Genomic DNA, 23863 nt, shown 5'->3' with positions numbered 1-23863 from the left:
TAAAATATCCATCAACTATTTGATTTAGACAAATAAATTTGGAAAACTTACTTTTTTATATCCATATTTTTTAAAAACTGAAATTTGAAGGAATAACTTTACTTTTTCATATCTCTGCAAACTTAAAAAGAATTTGTCAAGAACAAAATATAGCTAATCTTTGATGCGTGAGAAGTTAATACGTTAATATTTTCAACAACCCTGACCGCTAAAAATGTGTATTCGGTCAAGATTTTAAAATATTATTTAGGATTTTTGAAGTTAAGAGTTATTCAATTTAAATTTAAAAAAATTAACAAAGATTATAATTTTTTTAAAAAATTTGAGTGTATTCAATAATCTTTTAAAATATGAAATATTATCGATCGTCTAAAGTTCATATTAAATACACCCTTCTAAATTTTTTGTGGATAATAATTGCTCGTCAATCAAAATGACTAAGATATAATATATTTAATTCTCATTAGCCCCTAGGAATTATTATTACAACATGTCTTAAGGCTAGCGCATTAAAAAAATTAAATTTTCACGGGTACATCTATTATATATAATAGAGCAAATAGGGGGTTAGTTGAGACAGTTTATTCAATTAAAATTACTCAATTACCCCTTATAAATACATATTAATAAATATCAAATTTAATACTATATATTAATTACTTCTAACTCATTAATTATTAATAATAATATACTTCTTCATTATTGACTATTATTCATATATTAAAAAGAATAACAATGTATTCATATATAGAGTACGTTCGTTATGCACACCGAACAAAGAAAATGAAGGTAAATAATATAATTGAACTTAAGTTCTTTTTAATCAATTAACATGATATTGTCAAAAAAATGAATATTCATGCTCAATGACAGTAATCGTAGAATTCAAAATTTCAAAATACTTTCACGTACATCTTTTACGAACATCATTTATCAGTTGTCTGATACAAAATTGGAAGAAAGTTAATTTTATAACACAAAAATTACATATATTTTATTGATGTAACATGTGCATAGGTTATTAACGCACATGAGTTTAAAAAATATTTGTGCCTCGCACGAGTTATAAAGTACACAAATCGAAGAAACTCATCATCACAACAGAGGTTATTGTATGCAAACGCAAATAACTACTCATAACATAATAATACCCCATTTACAAACATATATTTCACTTAACAAGTATGTATAAAAATTGTATAATAACCGAGGTTAGAATATACCCGTGCCTCGCACGGGTTATAGAGCTAGTTATTAGTAAAAACAAATGGCGAATTTGGTATGAATAATTGAGAAGCAAAGATTAACACATAACGTTTGGATACTTATAAGAATTTGGTTTGAATTGTAAAAAAATAATACTTTGTGTTGTGGAACTTGTAAAAAAAAAATTGAAGACAAATAATTTACTACAGTTTTCATGATATTGACCGGTCTAATACGAAATAATTAGGTTTAGGATATGATTTTTTCAAATTCAGTCATATTATTTATTTCAAATATCTAGTCCACGTAATTCAATTTGATTTGGTTCAGTAATTTAGTGATATCAAGGATTTAATTTATTTTTTAAAATTAGTTACAGGATTAGGTGGAATATTTATATGTTTTAAAAATCACAAATTCGGTTTTATATGTATCATGTGTGTTTCTTGTCATACCATTTAGTGTAAAACATAAAAACAAGTTTAAATATAAATTAGTATAAGAGAAAAATGAGACTGAGATTATAAGATTTTTCTATACATATTTAAATGTCATGTTTGCCCTGCTTGCAAATTACGAGTTTTACGTATCGATATTGATTAGAAATATAATGTACATATCGTATTATATGTTAATGCTAGTAAGTAGCGTGATGATAATTTATAAACTGGGAGTCGGTCAGCTTGTATTAATTAAAAACCCGAAAAATATTCTGGAGATATTTTGGATGATTAAAGTCTGTAATTGCTTTATTCCAAGGGACTCGATATTCTCTTCTGAAGTATTAAATACCTCGAATTTATTTTAAAACGATTTCCAAAGATCGTGTTCCCTCAACTATATTTAATTATTCGAACAATGAATATTAACTGAGATATTCATTTAAAAAGGAGAAGTATTCTCCAACGATTATTTTATTAATAATTTTAATTATTTAATATTTAATTATAGATTAATTTAATTACTTAATTATAAATCAGTTGAGCAATATTATGTCACATACTCGTTTAAAATAGAATTATTCGAGTTTTAATTATTTAATAATTATATTTTAATTATTAAATATTTATTAAATGAGTTAATGTGATTTAAATATCATAAATCTTATTTTGAAATATTTTCTGAGTACCGGGAAATCAATCTAGTACTTTTAGATCATCAAAAAATATTATTTTTGTATATCTTAATTATTTTGTCTTTAGTGTAAAAAAAAACTCCCCCTTATTTATTTATCTGTTGACAACGGTCAACTCACATTATCGTAGTACTTCCTCCGAAAATTCTCGAAAGTACATATATACACATATAAGATGAGTGGTGCCTATCAACAAGCAAAACGTTTGGAGAATTTCGATATAGTTCGAGTTCCAGAGATACGATATGACTCTTAAAAATGAAAAAGAGGGGTAGACTCTAGTACTTTGTGTACTGGAGCGACTACTGGTGTGCCACATGTAAACATGTGAAGTATGTGAAAAGCTGGATGTATGAGCCACACATAATATGCCCGAATGCGGCAAGGGTGACAACTGGATGAAGTCGTCCTTCGACTAGTAAAGAATAATAATAATATTCTGTTATACGACTGATCATCGTATAGTAGGGGCTCTGGTAAATATCCTAATCTTTCAATTGGAATTGAGATGCAATATCGTAACTCAAGCGTATGTGATGGGTTTACCATTAAGATATTTGCAGACTAATAAGTCAACCAAAAGTAAAATTATTTTGAAAATAGGTGTGTATCACCACGAAAACTACTTTAATCAAACATATCCATATATGGATCCAATAATAAGTTTCTTACAGTCTTTTCACAGTGTCAATTATTATTGTTGGGCAATATAGCTCACACTTATTTTCTTAAAATTTCATAACACAACAATGAACCAAGATGTCGGTCCGAAAGCTAATAGCCCGGAAGCGAGTAGGAAATGGCCAATTTTTCAATAGGTTGTCAGGGAGACCGTATGAGTTGGATTAGTTTTCTTTTAGTCCGCCTCATTTATAAGTATGACTTATGTAAGGTAATTATAAAGAAACGTTTATTTGGCCGCCGGTCTAACCTTAAGTAAAGGTTACACCACTGACAATACATAATTAATTTTGGGTTTGTAATAACTATCACCTTGTGGATTTATTAACTTTAGTAATGTGTTTGTTTTATTTCCAAGACAATAATCTCTCTGTGTGTGTGTATTAATAAGTGTGGGTCTGAATTTGTGGCTACTGTTGAGGGCAACAAAGGAGCTGGAAAAGATAAGAAGAAAAAGGGTAAAAAGAAGTGGGGCGATGAGGATAACCTAGACAAGTGAAAAAGGGTTGTTATCTTTGTGGCGGCGCACACTTCATGAGGAAATGTCCTACGAGGGGAGAGATCAATTCCTTGTTGGTTAAAGAAACTGAGGAACAACCATACTTTCTCATCGACCATATGCTAAATTGGCCAGAAACGGAGTTATCAAATACATAAAGGCACTCGCGGAACACCCCAACGCTCATAACCTTGCAGTTTTTTATGTTAGAAGGAATCGGGATCTGATAGTGACGCTCTTCCTCAATGTTAAATGTAATGAGAGATATGATCTTTTCCAACTCGTTATCAAACAGCCAATGAAAAGCTCCTTCCAAGGTAGCAGCATCAATAATTTCCTGATTGCTTGGGTAGGGGAGATATCCCACACTTCTCCATTTATGGTGATCAGTCCCAACAGTAATAATCTCAGCCTCTGCTCTTTTTTTTATAAATTAGGTGTGGCGGATTCCTTCTTATTGAAATTCTCAGAACCTTGTAGGAATGAGAACGTGACCCAAAACCAAACCCGTAAACCTCTTGATTAAAAGTACTAAGAGGATTTTCAGACTTGATTTGGAGTTTTGGAAGGCTATAATACTGCCCCAAAATTGGATTGCACACTAGAACAAACCTATCTAGCAAATGTTTTTAAGTAGGATTCCTATCTAGTATGAAAGTATCGTTATAATTAGCTAAAATCGACAAACAAAGTAAACCATTACAAGATCCGATAACTTTGGTATGTCTGGGAAATCGAGATATATAAGACTTACGATATCCGTTTGCCAACTCAAGCAAGTGAACCCCAGAACGATTGTCAAACACAATGGTGGTAAATGGGGAATCAATGCAAATTGTAGTGTAATATTCATCTGAGATGAGTGTATTGAAGAATTTGCATACACACCTGCATGCATGGATGGATGAAACTGGAAGCAAGGCTAAGATGGACAAAAGGAGTCCAATTGGCAGTGCGTCTATCAAATTCACTTCTTTCGCGGCCCTTAATTCTCCTGTAATTTTTATTTTTGTGCTCGATAGATAGACTAATTTGTGGAAAGACACGGGAACAATCAAGTCCTATTTATGGTTGAAAAAGCTTAAGATAATTTTGTTAGATATATTTGTGATGTCATGTCTAATAATGATTTGTGTTTAGTTTTTAGATCTTAACTAACAGGACAAATCAGGACTTAACTGAAAATCAGTACTTATACTAAAGTCAGAACTTAAGATATCAGAACTTAAGTTATCATAAGATATTTATCAGGAGATAATATCAGGACTTAAGGAGACTTTCAGATAAGGAAGGCGACTGATTGAAAGGAAATAAGATCAAGACAAACATAAGAAGAGATATGCATGGAGAAGTATTCTATAAAGAATAGAATACTTGGAAGAAAAGATAACTAGTTGATATATTTTAGGATGTAGACTTATGTTCGATATCAATTAGAAGTTTATCTTGTAACTGTGTGTCTATATAAACACAGCATAGGGTTTACACTATAAGTGTTATCTTAATCGAGAATATTATTCATTGTAACCCTAGCAGCTCTCGTGATATTTGTTCATCACTGAGAGAGGACGGTTCTATTGTGTTAGGAATATATGTGCATTAGTTTGATGATATGTTTAACAAAACACTTAAGTAGAAATCTAGTGTTTGTAGCCTCAACGGATAAGACAACTTTGGATATCCGTTGATGGTGTAGCTTTACTTAGAAATAAGTCTAGTGTTGTAGCACATTTCAGTCTCTGAATTTGAGATATAATTCTTAAATATTGAGGGAAATTATAAGTCATGTTGACTACTAAAGGATATGCAGATAGGAAGGCCAATTGTAAATATTTCATGCCTTGTAATTTTGTATAAATGAAATGGTATCAACGGATAACTTAAAGACCTTCAACGGATGAGAAACAAAGCTTCAACGGATGTCTCTAAAGCTTCAACGGATAACATCCTTCAACGGATGAGTGCATCAACGGATAGAGCTTCAACTGCTAACACATCAACGGATAAAGCCATCAACGGATGAAGGCTTCAACGGATGTTCTGTTAAATAGCAGTTGACAAGTGGTAGTTGTACCTACAAACAGAGGCACATGGGTTGACAGAGATAACTGAGATGTGGTAGCCTATTTCAGGAACATCAGAAAAAGCAGCCGTTCTACTCTAGTATAAAGAGGCAATAGTCAACAATGCACTGGAGTAAAATGGAGAAGAAACAAGTGGAGAACTTATTTTATTATTGTATTTTTTATCTTTGTCTTCACTTGTAAACTTGGTGTTATATAAACCAAGTAGCAGCTAGTAATTAGAAGAGAATTTTTCCAGAGCTGTTTAGAAAAATCTTGAGAAAAATTATCTAGTTTGTACTAGGATGCAACTGTGATCAACTTCTTGAATCACAGATTTTCTGAAATACCATCTCTGGTGGAACAACAAATCCACCAGAAAAGTTTTTTTTAAGATCTGTTGTGTTCTGTACTTTTGTGCTTGAATATATATCTGTCTGTATTAGCTTAAAGCAATTCACACACTTGTTAATCTTAAACACACAGCCTTTGAAACTGCTCAAAACTTGAAAAAGTTTTGAGATTTACATTCAACCCCCCTTCTGTAAATCTCATTGTTAGTTCACTAGGAATAACACATTGTAATAATGTTTTATTAATAAGATTATTTTGTGTTTCATACTTGTGTTTTTAATTCAATTTGATTGTGCTAAACACTATATTCAACCCCCTTCTACAGTGTGTGTGACCTAACAAGTGGTATCAGAGCAATCTATTAACATACATACAGTAAAGATCCAAAAACAATCATGTCTGAAGAAGCACAAACTCCAACCAAGCCCACCAAAACTGAAGAAACTCCAAAGACTCAAATCCATAATCGATATGAGACTATTAAGGTTCCCATAATGAAACCTTCTGAGTATCCCATATGGAAGGTGAGGATGTTTATGTCTCTGGAAGCTACAGATCCAGAATACCTTGACAGGATTAATGAAGGACCACATAAGCCAACCAAGCTCTCTGTTATAGTTATAGATCAGCCAGCACAGATTGTATCAAAGGAGAAAAGTGAATATACAGCTAAAGATATCTCATCTATTGCCAAGGATGCAAAGATAAGACATTTGATGCATAGTGCCATTGATAATATCATATCAAACAGGGTAATTAACTACAAGACTGAAAAGGAGATATGGGATGCCTTGGAGATAAGATGCCAGGGAACTGATTCAATTAAGAAGAACATGAGGACTATACTCACTCAAAAGTATGAGCATTAACTGGTTTATATGACAGATTTGTCAAACTCTTGAATGATCTGTCACTGGTGGATAAGGAATATGATCTTGAAGATACTAATCTTAAATTCCTTTTAGCTTTTCCTGAAAGTTGGGACTTGAAGGCAACTACTATAAGAGACAACTATGCTCTTGATGAAACTACTCTTGATGAAATTTATGGTATGCTCAAAACTCATAAACTTGAGATGGATCAAAGAAGCAAGAGGCATGGGAGAAAGTCAAGGACAGTTGCTCTTAAGGCTGAGGAGGAATCCCCTAAAGTGGTTGTCTCAAAGAAAGACAAAGGAAAGGCTCTCATCACAAAGTCTGATACTGAGTCATCAAGTTCTGATAGTGATGAGGATTCAGAAACTGAAAGTCTATCTGAGAAGGATGTTGATGAAGAGATGATAAAATTGTGTGCTCTTATGGTGAAGGGTATCACAAAGATAGCTTACAGGAAATTCAGAAGGGGGAAGAAGTTTTCCAGGAAAATTGGAAATTCTGATAAGAAGGGATTCAGAAAATCTGAAGGCAAAGCTGGAAAGTCTGCAGAGGAGATTACTCAAATTTTAAATGCTACATTTGTGGTGAGAAAGGCCACATATCTCCTGACTGCAAGAAAGGAAAACGTGACAAAGGCAAAGCACTTGTCGCAAAGAAGAAAAGCTTGACAGACACTTCAGATTCTAAAAGTGAGGTGAACTATGCTTTGATTGCAAATGTTTATAGCAGTTCTGAAGCTGCTGAGTTAAAGGTACCTCAAACAACTTATGCTTTTCATACTGATGATATTACTGAGTTGAGAAGATATCTTAAAATCATGTTCATTAGTTATAGAGATCAAGCTTTAACATGTGAAAGGTTAACTTCTGAAAATTTGGCTTTTAAGAAAAGGAATGACTATTTAGAAAAGGAGTTAGTTATGTTCCATCAAACTCAGAAAGAAAGAGATGATGCTTTTTATGTTAGAGATGAAGTGTTAAAATTGAATCAATCTCTAAAAACCGAGTTAGAAAAGGAAAGAGAGATTATCAGGACTTGGACTAACTCTAGAAGAACAACTCAGAATTTGTTAAGTAGTGGAAACTGGAAAGAGGGCTTAGGTTATGGAGATGATAAGAATTATAAAGGAACTGTAGAAATTGAGCCTATAGTTGTTAAACAAAATCCAAATCTGAAGTACTTTCATGTATTTGGATGCAAGTGTTTTGTTCTTAAGATTCATCCTGAACAGCTATCCAAATTTGATCTAAAAGTTGATGAAGGAATTTTTATTAGATATCCACTTTCCACAAAAGCCTTCAGAGTCTACAATTTAAGAACAAGGGTTGTCATAGAATCTATCAATGTCTCTTTTGATGATAAGAAGAGTACAGGACTTGAAGATTTCAATGATCATTATCAGCTGAGATTTGAGAATGAAGTTTTAAATTCTGATTCTGTAAATCCTGACAGTCTAAATCCTGATAGTCTAAATCCTGACAGTCTAAATCCTGATACTGCAAACTCTGATGGGTTAAACTCAGATGTTATTGAAACTGTGGTAACTACGCCAAAGGAAAATACACTTGTGCAGGGAGAACATATTGAAGATACAACCACATCTCAAGAAGCATCAGAACCTAGAACAGGCTCTTCAAGTTCTGATTCATTAAGTTCTGATGGGACAAGTTCTGATAATTCTGGAAACTCAAATTCTGAAGGATCCAACTCAGAGAGCATAATTTCAGGGGGAGCATCAGAGATTGTTGATGGAGACAACATGGATCATGGGGGAGTATCCAGTTCTAGAGATAATCTTCCATCTGCAAGGAAGTGGACTAAAGCACATACACCTGACTTGATTATTGGAGATCCTGAAGCAGGTATAAGAAATAGGACAGCAACTTCAAATAAATATCTATATCACTCTTTTCTTTCTCAGACTGAACCAAAGGAAGTGGAAGAAGCTCTTCAAGATGCTGATTGGGTGCAAGTAATGCAGGAAGAGTTAAATGAATTTGAAAGAAATAAAGTCTGGACCCTAGTGTCAAGACCAAAGAACAGATCTGTTGTTGGTACAAAATGGGTGTTCAGAAACAAAACTGATAGTGATGGCATAATTACAAGGAATAAAGCAAGGATGGTTGCAAAAGGATATTCTCAACAGGAGGGAATTGATTATGATGAAACATTTGCACCAGTTGCTAGATTGGAAGCCATAAGGATATTTTTGGCTTATGCTGCTAACAAAAAGTTTACAGTCTTTCAAATGGATGTAAAAAGTGCTTTTCTTAATGGAGAATTGGAAGAAAAAGTACATGTTGAACAACCTCCAGGTTTTGTAGATTCAAAATTTCCTCATCATGTCTACAGACTTGATAAAGCACTTTATGGCCTTAAGCAAGCTCCAAGAGCATGGTATGAGACATTAGCTCAGTTTATTCTGGAAAATAAATTCAACAGAGGGACTATTGATAAAACTTTATTCTATCTCAACCATGGAAAGGACTTACTTTTGGTACAGATATATGTTGATGATATCATTTTTGGTTCTATAAATGACAAACTTTGTAAAAGGTTTGCCAAGCTAATGTAGTCAAGATATCAAATGAGTATGATGGGAGAACTTAGCTATTTTCTGGGCCTTCAAGTCAAGCAGAATGAAGAAGGAAATTTTATTTATCAATCTAAGTACACCAGAAATTTGTTGAAGAAATTTGGAATGCAATATTGTTCAAGTGCATCCACTCATATGGCCACTGCAACAAAATTGGATAAGGATACTGGTATATCAGTAGATATTACTGATTACAGAGGTATGATTGGCTCACTACTCTATCTAACTGCAAGTAGACCTGATATCATGTATGCTACCTGTCTTTGTGCAAGATTTCAAGCAGATCCAAGAGAACCTCACTTAACAGCTGTGAAAAGAATTTTCAAGTACCTTAAAGGTACAGCTGATCTGGGATTGTGGTATCCTAGAGAATCAGACTTTAAGCTAATAGCTTACTTAGATGCAGATTTTGTAGGATGCAAAATTGACAAGAAAAGCACAAGTAGAAGCTGCCAATTTCTTGGAGGCAGATTGGTTTCTTGGTTTAGCAAGAAATAAAAGTCAATTTCCACATCAACTGCAGAAGCAGAATACATTGCTGCAGGAAGCTGTTGTGCACAGATTCTTTGCATGAAGAATCAGTTACTGGATTATGGGTTAACATATTCTAAAATCCCTATTTACTGTGATAATCAAAGTGTTATTGCTATGACAGGTAATCCAGTTCAACACTCAATGACAAAGCACATCAGCATTAGGTACCACTTCATAAGGGAACATGTGATGGAGGGTACAGTGGAATTGCACATTGTTCCAACAGATCAACAACTAGCATATATCTTCACAAAACCACTGTGTGAAGCTACTTTTACAAGATTGGTAAATGAAATTGGAATGGTTTCAGGTTCTTTCTCTAAATCTGCTTAGTTTATGTTCTGATACATCAGACTTTATGATCAGTATTTACAGATATTACTATCTTTGTGTATTCTGTGCTTAAATTGAAATTTTCTTAAGTGTTGATTGTTGTCTGATGTGAATTTCTAAACTCTGATAGTGATTTGAATGTTTTTGTGACTATTCAATCCAATGAGGATAATTGTGCTAGATGCTGACCTATTAGTCTTGAATATACTAAAGATCCCATGTTTGAAGTAATTGTTTATGTAGAAATTTTTAACACAAGCAAATTCTGATATTGAACTTGGTTAGGTTTACTTTGTGTATCTTATTACTAAGTCAAAAACTAGAATAGTGCTTCTTATCTGTTAAGTTCTGATATTGGTAAATCTTATGGATGTACTAAGTGCTGATAAACCTCACTTATCAAAAGAAAAAATAAAAAGAAAAGAAATAAAAATCAGGTTCTCCTTTGAGATCTAGAGAAAAATACATGTGGAAGGTAAGACCCAAGTGCATTGTTGGTATTAAGTAATATGTATTAGAAAAGTAAAATAAAATTTTCTTGGTGACTTTTCACATTCTCTGATTACTGGAGAAATACTCTGATAATAGCATAAATTCTGATAAGCAGTCGTGACTCACTTACACTGAGAAGCCACTGTAAAAAGGAATTTCAAAAGATGCATAAAATGAGCATAAAACAGTTGAGGTGGATTCATGCATAAACTCATTCTAGAGTAGACTTCAGACTAATGACAGATTTTGAGCAAAGTTATTAGTTATGCCTTATTTCTAAGATGTACTGAAGCGAATCAGACTTTACTCTTTGTCTGATATTTAGCTTAATGCACACACTTACACTCCATATGAATGATGAAAATTACTGTGGTGATCAATGTTGTTTTGGATGGACAGTTTAAGTATCAGTTGCATAAATTCTAAGGACAAGTTCTGATGATTAAGTTCTGTTGTAACCATATCAGTATTTGTGTGAAAAATTACAGAAATAAACATTCACCTTTTGAGTTAAGGAGACATATTCCGATGACTTTGTAAATTCTGATAATAATCAAGTTCTAATGCTGACGTGGCAATATTTATTTACTTGGTTTACTTTTAAGTCAATACTTGAACGGTTATATTTTTTTCAGAATATTGGACTATGTGAGATAAAGCAGTAATAATCATTTGTTTAGTGGGAACAGTTTCTTTTTGAAAAACTGAACGTGCAAAGTAATCATTACTTATTTACCGTGCCCATTAACTTTTGTCTTAACTGCTGCATGGCTGACAGGTGTAAGGTCTGTTCCACTTCTCAATAATTGTTGTCACGTGGGTTGTCTAAGTAAAAGAGATAAAAGATTTTCAAATCTTTTATTCACATTTCTATTCTATTCACTCTCTCTTTTTTTCTTATTCTCTCACATTTTCTGACGGTTTTCTATACAGACATTTCACCAAACACCTTTTAGGCACACTTATTTCTCACTTATTTCTGATGGCGCCCAAGGATTTAATTGTTGATGGAGCCAAGTTTGTACCAAATAACTATGCTGCAATCTTGAATAAGGTTGAATCTCCATCAGATCTGTACTTTGTGCAAGACTTATTAGCCAATAGTGAGATTGGGTATGCTTTGACCCAACCTCAAACTATTTCAAGCAATCAAGTGTTGACATTTTGGCGAACTGGGCTTTTTGATAATGGTGGTGTTGCTGGTTCACCAAACATAATTTTCACATCAGGAGATGTCGAGCATGTGGTGACTCCAGGAGCAGTTCGTAAAGCTATCCACTTACCTGAAGGTTGTACATTCCCAACAGTGGAGGATCCTGTTTTACAGCAGCTTATGGCCAGTCAGGGCTATGAGAAAAGTTTGGGAAAGCTGGGTCAAATGAAAAGATCAAATATCAGAAAGGAATGGAGCTTTTTCTTTGATTGTATCACCAAGGCATTCGCCAATAAATGCTCCAACTTTGATTCTATTCCCATCATGAGTCAGCAAATCGGGTATGCCCTTATCCATCAAACTCATTTTGATTTTACAAGTGTTGTGCTAGGTTTTATAGGGGATAGGATGACAGCGGATAGGAATGTAGTATACTTTGTTAGATTCTGTCAACTTATATATACTTATTGTTGTGCTGATAAACCCCAACCAGCCAATGATTTAATTTCACCCTTTAAGCTTGCAAAAAGGGCCTTTAATGATTTGTTAAATGCTGACAATAAGAAACAAGTGCTGAGACCCTTACAGATTCCTCAGTCAGTAAAATAAATCTTGGTAAATGTTGATCCACAAACTTATACATCTGCCTATCCTGATGTCCAACCCACCAACTTATCACAACCAACACAACAACCATCAGAACATACCATCTCTCACCAACCTCAAACTCAACAACAACCTTCAGCACATCCAGTGAAGCCTTCTTCTTCAAGAGCAAAGAGGACTAAGATAGTACCTCAGTCACAACATAAAAGAAGGAGGATAGTTCTGAGAGATGAGTCAGATAATAAGGAACAGGTTCCAATATCAGAACATGTTGTTGTAGAAGCTGAGAAGATCTCTTCTCAGAAATATACTGAAATTGGGAGTTCTAGGCCCCTCAAAAGGCTTAGAAAGCTAAATATTGATGATGAAGCTCCCAAAGTCTCAACTTCAGCAAAGAGACTTAAAAAGCAAAGAGTCGGGAGGGCTGTCCGTGAATCATCACACTCTGAAGAAGTTCTAGAAGCAACAGCTAAGGAAGGGGGTCAGGAATCTCTGATCTCAACAGAACCTATAGTAATTGAATTACTTCCCACTGCTGAATCAGCTCACAAGTCTCCTATTCAAGAACAAGAGGATATTCCAGAGAAAGTGCCTACACCTTATGTGTCTCCTATTAATGATCCAATACATGCTGAAGATCCAGGTACAAGTGATGAAATAGATATTCACAACTTGGTTGTACCTAATGTTCTGTACTTGGAAGCTCCACCCACTCAAGTTACTCCACCAACAACACCACTTCTAGATGCTGATTTCAATACAAATATTCCAACAACACCAGTTCTGAATCTAGATGATGAAGATCAGATTGTAGGTGGGCATCAAAATTTGGATGTTGATCAAAACTTAGTTGCAGATCAGAATTTAGAGGATGATGTTGAAACCTCTATAGCCTCACATACTGTTATTCTATCAGAGGATGCTGATACTGCAGGCTCTGTAAGTTCTGATGTTGACAATGCTGAAATTACTGGTGAAGCTGCTACAAATGTAGATGCTGATGCAGCTGGTCCATCTGGACATGCACCTCAACAAGCTTCATGCAAAGCTGATCTAATCAAGAAGTTTGTTAGAGAGGATGCACTAGTACCTTGGAGTGAAACTCCTAGAGGAAAGAAGTGGAACAAAGTTGATTTTGTTCCTACTGAAAAAATTCTTGCTGAGCACCTGGCCAAAGCTGATGAAATGCTGATAAATGATTATTTCAAGGCACAGCTTAGAGTTACTGCATTGAGTACTAGGCACCTTCAAGGTCAACACTCAATAACTCATGCCAAGGTGAACAAAATTCAAGAAACTTTGATTCAGCAAGATATGAATGTCAAATTGGAAAATAATAGATTTTTTTTCAAGCCAGCCTTTGACCGAATTGGGTATATTGAAAAGACTCAGGAGAAGCAACAAGATCAGATTTCTGAAATTCTAAAGAATCAAGCTTCTCAGAAAACTCAACTCAATGAGATCCAATCCTCAGTGGAATTGCTTGTCTCTCTTCTTCTACCTGCTGATGCCAAAAACGGGGAGAAAATGATTAAGTCCAAATGTAAATCTAGTCAAGTACTAAAGGGTAAGGATGATGGAAATGATGACCAGGGAAACTCTGAAAAGGGTAGAGGTCATGGTCAAGGTCAAGGTTCTTCATCTAGGAAAGCTGAAATTTCTACACAGAGATCAAGCTCTGATGCTGATAGAAGAATAAGTTCTGGTAAACAAGTTCTGACAAAGCCTGATGTTCCTGCACAGGGTGAAAGTCAAGAGTTTATGCAGAAACTGAAGCTCAAGGGGAAGGAAACAATAGTTTACTATCAAGACCCTAAGTTGCAGAAGCTGGATGAAGAAATTTTAAAGAGATTATTTCTTAAATACAATCTAGGAATGGACTTTGAAAGTCTAAAGGAAGAAGAAGCCAGACTTAAAGCAGAAAATGTCAAATCCAAGTCTAAAGCTTCTATGTTGAAAAGAAACTTCCAAAGCCTAAGGGTATTGTGATTAAGGAGAAGACAAATTCTGAGTCAACCAAAGCCAAATCACAAGTGGAGGTAGATCTAAGATCCAAGGGCAAAGCAAAATTTGATGAACCTGTAAAGGTATACATGCCAATCATGGATGAAGAAATAATTAATGATGAAGATACTAGTCTGATTTTGAAGAAAAAGAATATTCAAACAACCTCTGACAGAGCTCATGTTGTTCAAGATCAGGACTTAGTAAAATCTGATATTACAGTGAAGCAAGCAACCTCTGACATAGCTCAAGTTAGCTTGATATCAGAAGATAAAGAAAAGGAAACCTCTGACATTGCTCATGTTAAACCTTCAAAGATGCTACTACCAGGATTCACAAAAGCTCAACAGACTCAACTTTTGAAGACTACATCAAGTGGTTTTGATGCAAGAGTTATTAGAGGAAAGAAAGCTAGAGACAAATCAGGATTGGGTAGTTCTAAAGAGAAGAGAGTAAACAATACTACCAATGATCCAACTTCCTTAAGTGAACCAGGAGTAGGAGCAACTCCTGAAAGATTGAATCAAATTGAATTTGTACAAATGGTTTATCACTCTGTTTTGAAAGAAGATATCATGTTATACTTTATGACAGATGGGAGGGTATTCCAGATCAGGGAGAATGTTATTTCATTGAAGTATTTTGAAGAACTGGAACATGTTCTATTTCTACTTCAAGTGAAAAACAGATCAACATATGGTGCTGCAGGTTATTTAAAATCAAATATTCAAAGACATAAGAAGCTTTACTCTATAAAGTCTGACAGCCCATACTGTCCTAAGTACAGATCTCACAGTGGAGATATTGTTGAAATGAAGCCAAATACTGTTAAAATCATCACTACATTTTCTGGTATTAAGGAACTTGAATTCAATCTAGAGTCTGATAAAGCCTATATCATCAAACTATATCAGGATATAAGAAAATCAAAAATAAATGATCTCGGGGATGCTATCTTTCAAACTGGTGAAGATACAGTTGAACTGAAAAATGCTAAAAGGAGGATGGTCAATGAACTTGAATATGCCGAGAGAACACTTTTGAAGAACTATCTCAGAACAACTCCTGACATCAAAGAGATCAGAAATTGAAGCCAAGTCAAAGGTCTACAACTGCTTAAATTCTGAAGTGTATACAGACTGAAACTGATATCAGACTTTAAGGATGGTAAAGCTGTAAGGACTGTAAGTTGTAGTTATCTAGTCAAATTCTCATGCATTTGTACTTAATGTTTTTGACATCATCAAATATCTGTTGAACTTGTATATTATGCTAATTTACAAGTTGGGGCGATTATTAGATATATTTGTGATGTCATGTCAAATAATGATTTGTGTTTAGTTTTCAGATCTTAACTAACAGGACAAATCAGGACTTAACTGGAAATCAGTACTTATACTGAAGTCAGAACTTAAGATATCAGAACTTAAGTTGTCAGAACTTAAGTTATTAGAAGATATTTATCAGGAGATAATATCTGGACTTAAGGAGACTTTCAGATAAGGAAGGCGGTTGATTGAAAGGAAAGAAGATCAAGACAAACATAAGAAGAGATATGCATGGAGAAGAATTCTATGAAGAATAGAATACTTGGAAGAAAAGATAACTAGTTGATATATTCTAGGATGCAGACTTATGTTCGATATCAATTAGAAGTTTATCTTGTAACTGTGTGTCTATATAAACACAGCATAGGGTTTACACTATAAGTGTTATCTTAATCGAGAATATTATTCATTGTAACCCTAGCAGCTCTCATGATATTTGTTCATCACTGAGAGAGGACGGTTTCATTGTAATACTATTTTATTAATAAGATTATTCTGTGTTTCATACTTGTGTTTTTAATTCGATTTGATTGTGCTAAACACTGTATTCAACCCCCTTTTACAGTGTGTGTGACCTAACAAATTTCTTCAAGATTTTATCAGATTTTATTATTTAATCAAAAAGATGGAACAATTTAATTAGATCTTGCGATAAGATTTAGAGATATCTTTTCCACTATTTTCAAACTATTACGCACGAAAATGGAGATTACATTATATTTAAGTTTGTATTTTTATGAATAAGTTTGTCCTTTTATGCAACCACCTAATATACTTTTTGTATTTGTATCGTTTTTGGATCTAAACCGTTAGTCCCTCCGTCCCTCCCAATTATTATCATTTTTGAGAGAGTGTTCGATATGCATTTTAAGATGAATATAAAGTATAGTATTATCACTTTTTTTAAAAAAAACTGAATAAGAATAGAATATTTAAACTTTTATTTAGAAAAAAAAAAGAAAATTGTAAAAAAAATTATAAAACTATATTTTCAATTTATCTTAAAATATATGTCGGATACTTTCTCAGAAACGATAACTATTGAAAGGGATTGAGGGAGTATTATTTTTTTCAATGCAGATAAATCGTATGATTCAGACTAATGAATTAGATATTCCAACGTCGGTGTAAAATATCCATCAACTCTTTAATTTAGACAATAAGTTTGAAAAACTTACATTTTTATATCCAAATTTTATAAAATCTGAAATTTGAAGGAATAACTTCAGTTTTCCATACCTCTGCAAACATAAAAAGAACTTGTCAAGAACAAAATATAGCAAAACTTTGATGCTTGAGAAGTTAATACGTTAATATCCTTCAACAACCCAGGCCGCAAAAGACGTGCAAATTTTTTAAAATACGGATTATTATTGATCGTCTAAAGTTTATATTTAATATAGGGAATTTGCCAAATATATCAACTTTTGGATATTTATTTGCAACTCTACTATCTTACTTAAAATCTTACAAATTTACTATCATTTTAAACATACAAACAATTAAATTACAAAAATACCATCTCATCACAATTAAATATCTATACGTGTTTGTACAGAGACTTGCGTTGCACTTTTTAATCAATCTTCACTTTCAAACTACACCAATCAATGTTTATCTACTGATCTCCCCCTCTCTATACACCTTAATTCTCTTCAAAATGTCTGAAACGATGTCATGGGGAGACGAGTTGACTACCTTCATTCCCGACGGCGTCGGAATCAGAGTTGCGGCAGCACCTCCGGCGACTCCAACGGTTCCGGCGGTTCCGTATGGCGGCGGTGGCGATCGGAATCGGAGTTTTGGAGAGGCTTCGCGGAGATGAGTGTGGAGTTTGGAAAAGGTGTGAGAGATGTAGTGTAACAGAGTGTGACGAGAGATGATTCGTTTCTCGTGAAGAATTTTAGACCGCCTGTTATGAAAGTGAGAAAGGAGTTGAAGTAAATATTGCGGAGATGTCGTAGCAGATGGAGGTGGAGAAATGGATGCAACAGGTGATGATGGGGGAGTGGTGGTGGTTGGAGGTGGATTTGTTGAGTTAGTGGTGAGTGGGTTTGATTATTTTTAGTTGATTTTAGGGTTATTTTTAGTTGTTATTGTATTGGCCCCGCAGGGGCATTCCTTTTTAGCCATTTGCAACCATCTGGACAACTTATTTTGCAACTAGATGTAATTTTTAACAGATTTTTTCAAATTTGCATTTGTGGTTGCATATATTGTTACTAGCAGTTGCAGATATGGTTGCAAATGCAACCTCCGTATTTTTGCAAATATTTTTTGAAATATAGTATTTTTGCAATTTGTTTTAAAAAATGACAGTATTTTTACAAAAATTTGTAAAACTTGAATATTTATGAAAAAAGCCCTTTAATATACCCTTCTAAATTTTTTGGATATTAATTACTCATCAATCGAAATGACTAAAATCGATATTATATATTTGATTCTCATTAACTCCAAGAATTATTGTTACAACACATATTAAGGTTAGCGCATTAAAAACATTAAATTTTCACGAGTACATTATTAATAAAAACAAACGGTGAATTTGGTCTGAATAATTGAGAAGCAAAAATTAACGCATTACACTTGGATACTTATAAGAATTTGGTTTGAATTGTGAAAAAATAATACTTTATACTCCGAAACTAATAAAGAAAATTTGGAAGAAAAATAATTTACTACAGTTTTCATGATATTGACCGGTCCAATACGAAATAATTATGTTTAGGATATGATTTTTCTCAAATTCAATTATATTATTTATTTCAAATATCTAATTTACATAGTTCCATTTGAGTTGGTTCAGTTATTTAGTGATATCAAGGATTTAATTTATTTTTAACATTAATTACATGAGTAGGTGGAATATTTTTATATTTAAAAAACCACAGATTCGGTTTTATATGTATCATGTGTGTTTCTTGTCATATCATTTAGTGTAAAACAAAGAGATTAACGAGGCTAAGATTATAAAATTCTTCTATATCTATTTAAATGGCATGTTTGTCGTGCTTGTAAATTACGAGTTTTACGTATCAATATTAATTAGAAATATAATATATATATTGTATTATATGTTAATACTAGTAAGTAGCGTGATGATAATTTATAGATCGGGAGTCGGTCAGTTTGTATTAATTAAAAACCAGAAAAATATTTTGGAGATATTTTGGACGATTAAAGTTTGTAATTGTTTTATTCCAAGGGACGATGTTCTCTTGAAAAATATTAGATTCCTCGATATTTAAAAACAATTTCCAAATATCGTATTTTCTCAACTATATTAATTATTAGAACAATAAATATTAACTCAGATATTTATTTAAAAAGTAGAAGTATTCTCCAATGATTACTTTATTAATAATTGCAATTATTTAATATTTAATTAAAGATTAATTTAATTATTTAAACATAAATCAGTTGAGAAATATTATTTCAAATACTTTTTTAAAATAGAATTATTCGAGATTTAATTATTTAATAATTATTCCTTAATTGTTAAATATGTATTTAATAAGTACCCCGCCAAATGATGTGGTCATTATAACATCTTATCTGAGAACTCAATAAATAAATAGCAATGCAATTATTCATATTTAGAAGTAATGTTGACTCAATATATAATCTAGAATAGGATGGCTCAGTGTAAATATTCGATGCCATGTAATCCAGATTAAGTGAGTTGAATCTTCAGCTGCTAAATAAAGAGAAGCATCAACTGCTATATACGTCAGCCTATCAACTGCTATATACGTCAGCCTATCAACTGCTAATCAAGTGACTATCAATGGCTAAGGAAAGCTGTAACAGAATGACTTCCAATGGCTAAGGATTTCTATGACTAACAGCTATCAATGGCTAATGCAGATTATAGCTACTAATAGTGACTTAAAAGTGGTCAAAACCTAAGACTGTCACGACACATGGGTTGATAGGAATCCTTGTAGTGTTGGCAGGAAAAAAGAGTAAGACGAGGAATGTGGATGAATGATGATGATAATTTAAATGTATAAAAAATATAATTAATATAAATATAAAAATCCAGTTTTACCCACGACTCCGTTAAAGCCATCAAGGGGTATTTAACGGCAGATACGTTTTTGAAAGGCGGAAAGAAAATTTAGTCATTGTGTTTTACATTTGAAAATTCAGCCATTATTTTGAAAATCATCGTAAAAGTTAACCATACTCATGTAATTACTATATTACTATAAATTAGATAGTGTTAATGTTTGATAAATAAATATGAAAATATTTTTTAAGCCTTTTCGTGAAAGAACTTTTAAAATATCTAATCTCTAGATATCTAGAAAGATACATCTGAAAGCACCTCATACATTATTAAACACTTGATATTATCTTTTCTTAAAATCGAAACCATATATTATGCCATTTTATAAGTTATTAGCTAATTTGCTTGATGCTGATTTTGCAAAAAATTAGGCAGATACTAAACATTTTCAGGTACTTTAACGAACATAAGCTTCACGAGCAGTATCCATTAGATCATCTCCAGATGAAGGTTTTTAAATGAAAAAGGCCAAATCAGATAAGAAAGAGATATCAAAAGTTTAATAACCTCAACTTAAAGACCCCAGGCCAATGGCATAAAGAATTTTCAATGAGTAGCTAAATTTTTTTCCAAGAAGAAATTATATCCTAAAATGACTAATAGGTATACACAATACATCAATACATATATGATAGATCATATACATATGCTGGAACAACTAATACCCACATGTTCCCTCACCTCTTGCAACTGCTACATGCGTCTCCTGCTTTTAGGAAAACCTGTCCAGTATCGAGCTCCTTATATTCGCTAGCTTATTAGGCATGGCGATTAAAATCTTTTTAACTATTGGTGTTCACCCGTGCATTTTACTGGAAGCTTCTCTGTATTATTCAGTTTATCACTCTGTATTAAAAAAAATCAGTCTATCATTTACTAAACTGTTGCACAAGCAACAAGTTGATACTTTGACCTTTTAGTATATGCTATGTTTTTGTACATATGTTGGTCTATTAGTTCATCTTCTTTTTATTGTAAGAGGACATGTTATATTCAAGCATGTGTGCAAATGTGTTTCTTAATGCAAGATCGTCTGCAGATGTTGTTAGTTAGTGTGCAAATATGCATGCAGATTCTGTTAAAAAATGGAAATTTGAGGACACATGATGTATGAAATAAGAACAGGAATGCTTATTTGTATAAGAGTTTTTAGATGAGAAGCATATTGTGAAATGTTTCCCATGGATTTTTGAGTGAAATCCATGTAGAAATACGTCCCGAAATCCGTATCCAATAAATCTACAAAAACTGGCCCAAATGCAGTCAATTTGGATCGATAAGCCCACCATACGCTCCCAAAAAATCATGACTTGTTAGTACACTAAGTAGTATTACTTGTACTTATAAACTGAACTAACAGTCGAGTAGTTGAATTCTGATATGTCACAAATATTTATCTCACGAACACAGTCAAGCTCAGTAACAAAATTCATATCGGTAAAAGCCTGAATATGAATATTATCCCATTTTAGTTTCGTCTAAACAGTTAGAATAACAAATATTATATTGACACTAACATATAAATTCACCCAGACATAATAATAATATTACGAAGAAGCTCCTTATGTTCATAAATTCAAAATTCTGAATTTAATAATTTGAAGCTAAGCTGTATTTATTGATCACTGATTGAAAGTTCTAAAATTTTAATGTAACAATTCTTGTCAATTGCATTGGTTATAATATTTTTGTATATGCTAAAATTGGACTTTTTTATTCAAAAATTTATATTGAAAAATAATTGTAAGTACACAAAATTGGTAAATTTTAATGTTAATTAAACTTTTTAAAATGTTTAATTTAAGATAATTAATTTAAGATTTAATCTATTTAAAATCTAAATTCGTTGGTTAGGAATGATGAAAAATAAAAATTTAAAAATTTATCTGTATTATAATTTAAACACCTAAAACTGACAATAATAATAATATATTGAACATGAAATCACAATACAAATATTTGAATCCGAAACTTATTATAATATATTGATGAGATAAATGCTAATCAGATTCGATTTCTTACACTCCTATTTATAATGTTGCATTGTATCGGTTATATATAGAACAATCTCTCATGATTAGAACCGAAGATAAACGAACAGTAATCGGGAAGAACACAAATACCGGTTACTTTTGATAATCCTTATATAGTGTATTTTAAATTACTATAGGAGAAAGAAAAGTGTTGAACAAGTACTATTCGCCTGATTTTAATCCTGCCAAAAACCCGCGGAGAAAAGTGCATGCAAACAACAACCAAATAAAGGTTCGTATGATGATGTCCCTGAATATTCGATGCAATTTATGTGGAAATTATATTGGGGAAGGTACCAAGTTTAATTCGAGAAAAGAAGAGGTTATTGGGCAGAGATATGTAGATACTATCAAGATTTTTAGGTTTTACATCAAGTGCTCCGCTTGTTGTAGTGAGATCACTGTGATAACCGACCCACAAAATTCTGATTATATTGTCGAGTCTGGTGCATCCAGGCCTTGGCGTGAGGAACAAGAAACGAGGGAAGTTGGGGATGCTATGGAATCTCTTGAGAACCAGACTCGGGGTTTGAAAAGAGAGATGGGGGATGTTGTTGCGTTGGAGGAGTTGAGGTTTATCAAATCTAGACATGCAGATGTTAGTGTTGATGCATTGATTAATCACCTGGTGCCCGAGAAGAAGAAGGATGAATTGTGTCAAGAGGATGATGAAGCTTTGATTAAATAAGTGTAACTGCTTGTTTTTTTTTGGATATATGTATTTGTTTGGATCTGTTTATGCATGCGTTGATTTTTGATCCATCGTTTGGTTTTATTTTATCTGCTTCTGTTACTTGCTTTGATATATGGGTTTGTTAATTTATTGTTACCTGTTTATATGCTTGGTATAACACCCCATATTTTATTTGGTACATTATTGGTGCAATAACTTAGTAAATATTTATTAATTGATTTTAGAATTCAAAATTATGGATAATGTTTTATGTAGATAATAGGCTGTTAAAAATTTGAATTTTGTAAGCTATCTTTTAGTTGTTTAAAATTTGAATATGACTCAAACCGGGTGATAGTTAATAGTTTGTTGAGTTACTTATTATATAAACAGAGTCACCCTATTAGTGCATTCACACACAAAAAAAACTCATCTTAGAGCGATAGCTAACAAAATGGAAAAATAGTTATATTATATAACTTATGAGTGAGATAGAAGAGTTGGTGCATAAGAAAGGAAGCTTTGGATCTACATGTGCAAGAAGGTCAGAGAAGAGCTAACTGGAGTGTCACTGTTAAAATATTGGGTTATTAAAGATTAAGAGAAGGAGAAATAGATTTTTGGGTTATTAAAGATCAAAAGGAGGAGAAAGATAGCTAGGTCGGCCAAAACTTTCAGAGAAGTGTACATCTTGAGGAGGTTTATTTAAAATTTAATTATGTAATTTAAGATGATTACTATTTATATTGTATACTAATATTAATCATTTTATTTTCAGGTTTATAATTATTTGTACACATTTTTTTTTACATATTAAATCAGGCTCTAAATTCAGGTAAGTTTTATCAAAATATTATATTATTTGTTTATGTGTTTATATATTGTGTTAGGTTATTGTTTAATACATGTTTAATTGATTAATTGTTATTTGTACTGGCTACAAGATGTTTAATTAGTAGTATTTTAATTAGTCATGTTCCTGTTGTTTTTGTTTTTAATTTTTATGTCATTAAGTTGGTTTAAGAAATTATATGATTCTCAGGGTTTTTTTTACATTTTATTAAGTGGATGATATGGTACATTTTAATATTGTTAGTGTCTGGCTAGTTTTGTTAATTATTATTTACTAGTTATGTGTGTGAGTTGTTCACAATATTATCATGTTATATTATGCCAGTTTGTTAATATGTAAAAATATTTGTAAAATAAAATCTATTTTTACA

At 32.6% G+C, this 23863-nt stretch overlaps 1 protein-coding gene across 1 annotated transcript; it reads left to right on the top strand.

Moving 5' to 3' along the window:
- The first annotated feature begins 17531 nt into the window (after positions 1–17531).
- Positions 17532–22655, top strand: LOC141697501 (uncharacterized). Its single transcript, XM_074501907.1, has 2 exons — positions 17532–17658; positions 22105–22655. The coding sequence occupies exons 1-2, from the start codon at positions 17532–17534 to the stop codon at positions 22653–22655; spliced, it is 678 nt and encodes a 225-aa protein (XP_074358008.1).
- The last annotated feature ends 1208 nt before the right edge of the window (positions 22656–23863 follow it).

Source organism: Apium graveolens, chromosome 11 (assembly GCF_009905375.1).
Source record: "Apium graveolens cultivar Ventura chromosome 11, ASM990537v1, whole genome shotgun sequence".
Classification (NCBI taxonomy): domain Eukaryota; kingdom Viridiplantae; phylum Streptophyta; class Magnoliopsida; order Apiales; family Apiaceae; genus Apium; species Apium graveolens.
This window is presented reverse-complemented; position numbering and strand designations above follow the sequence as displayed.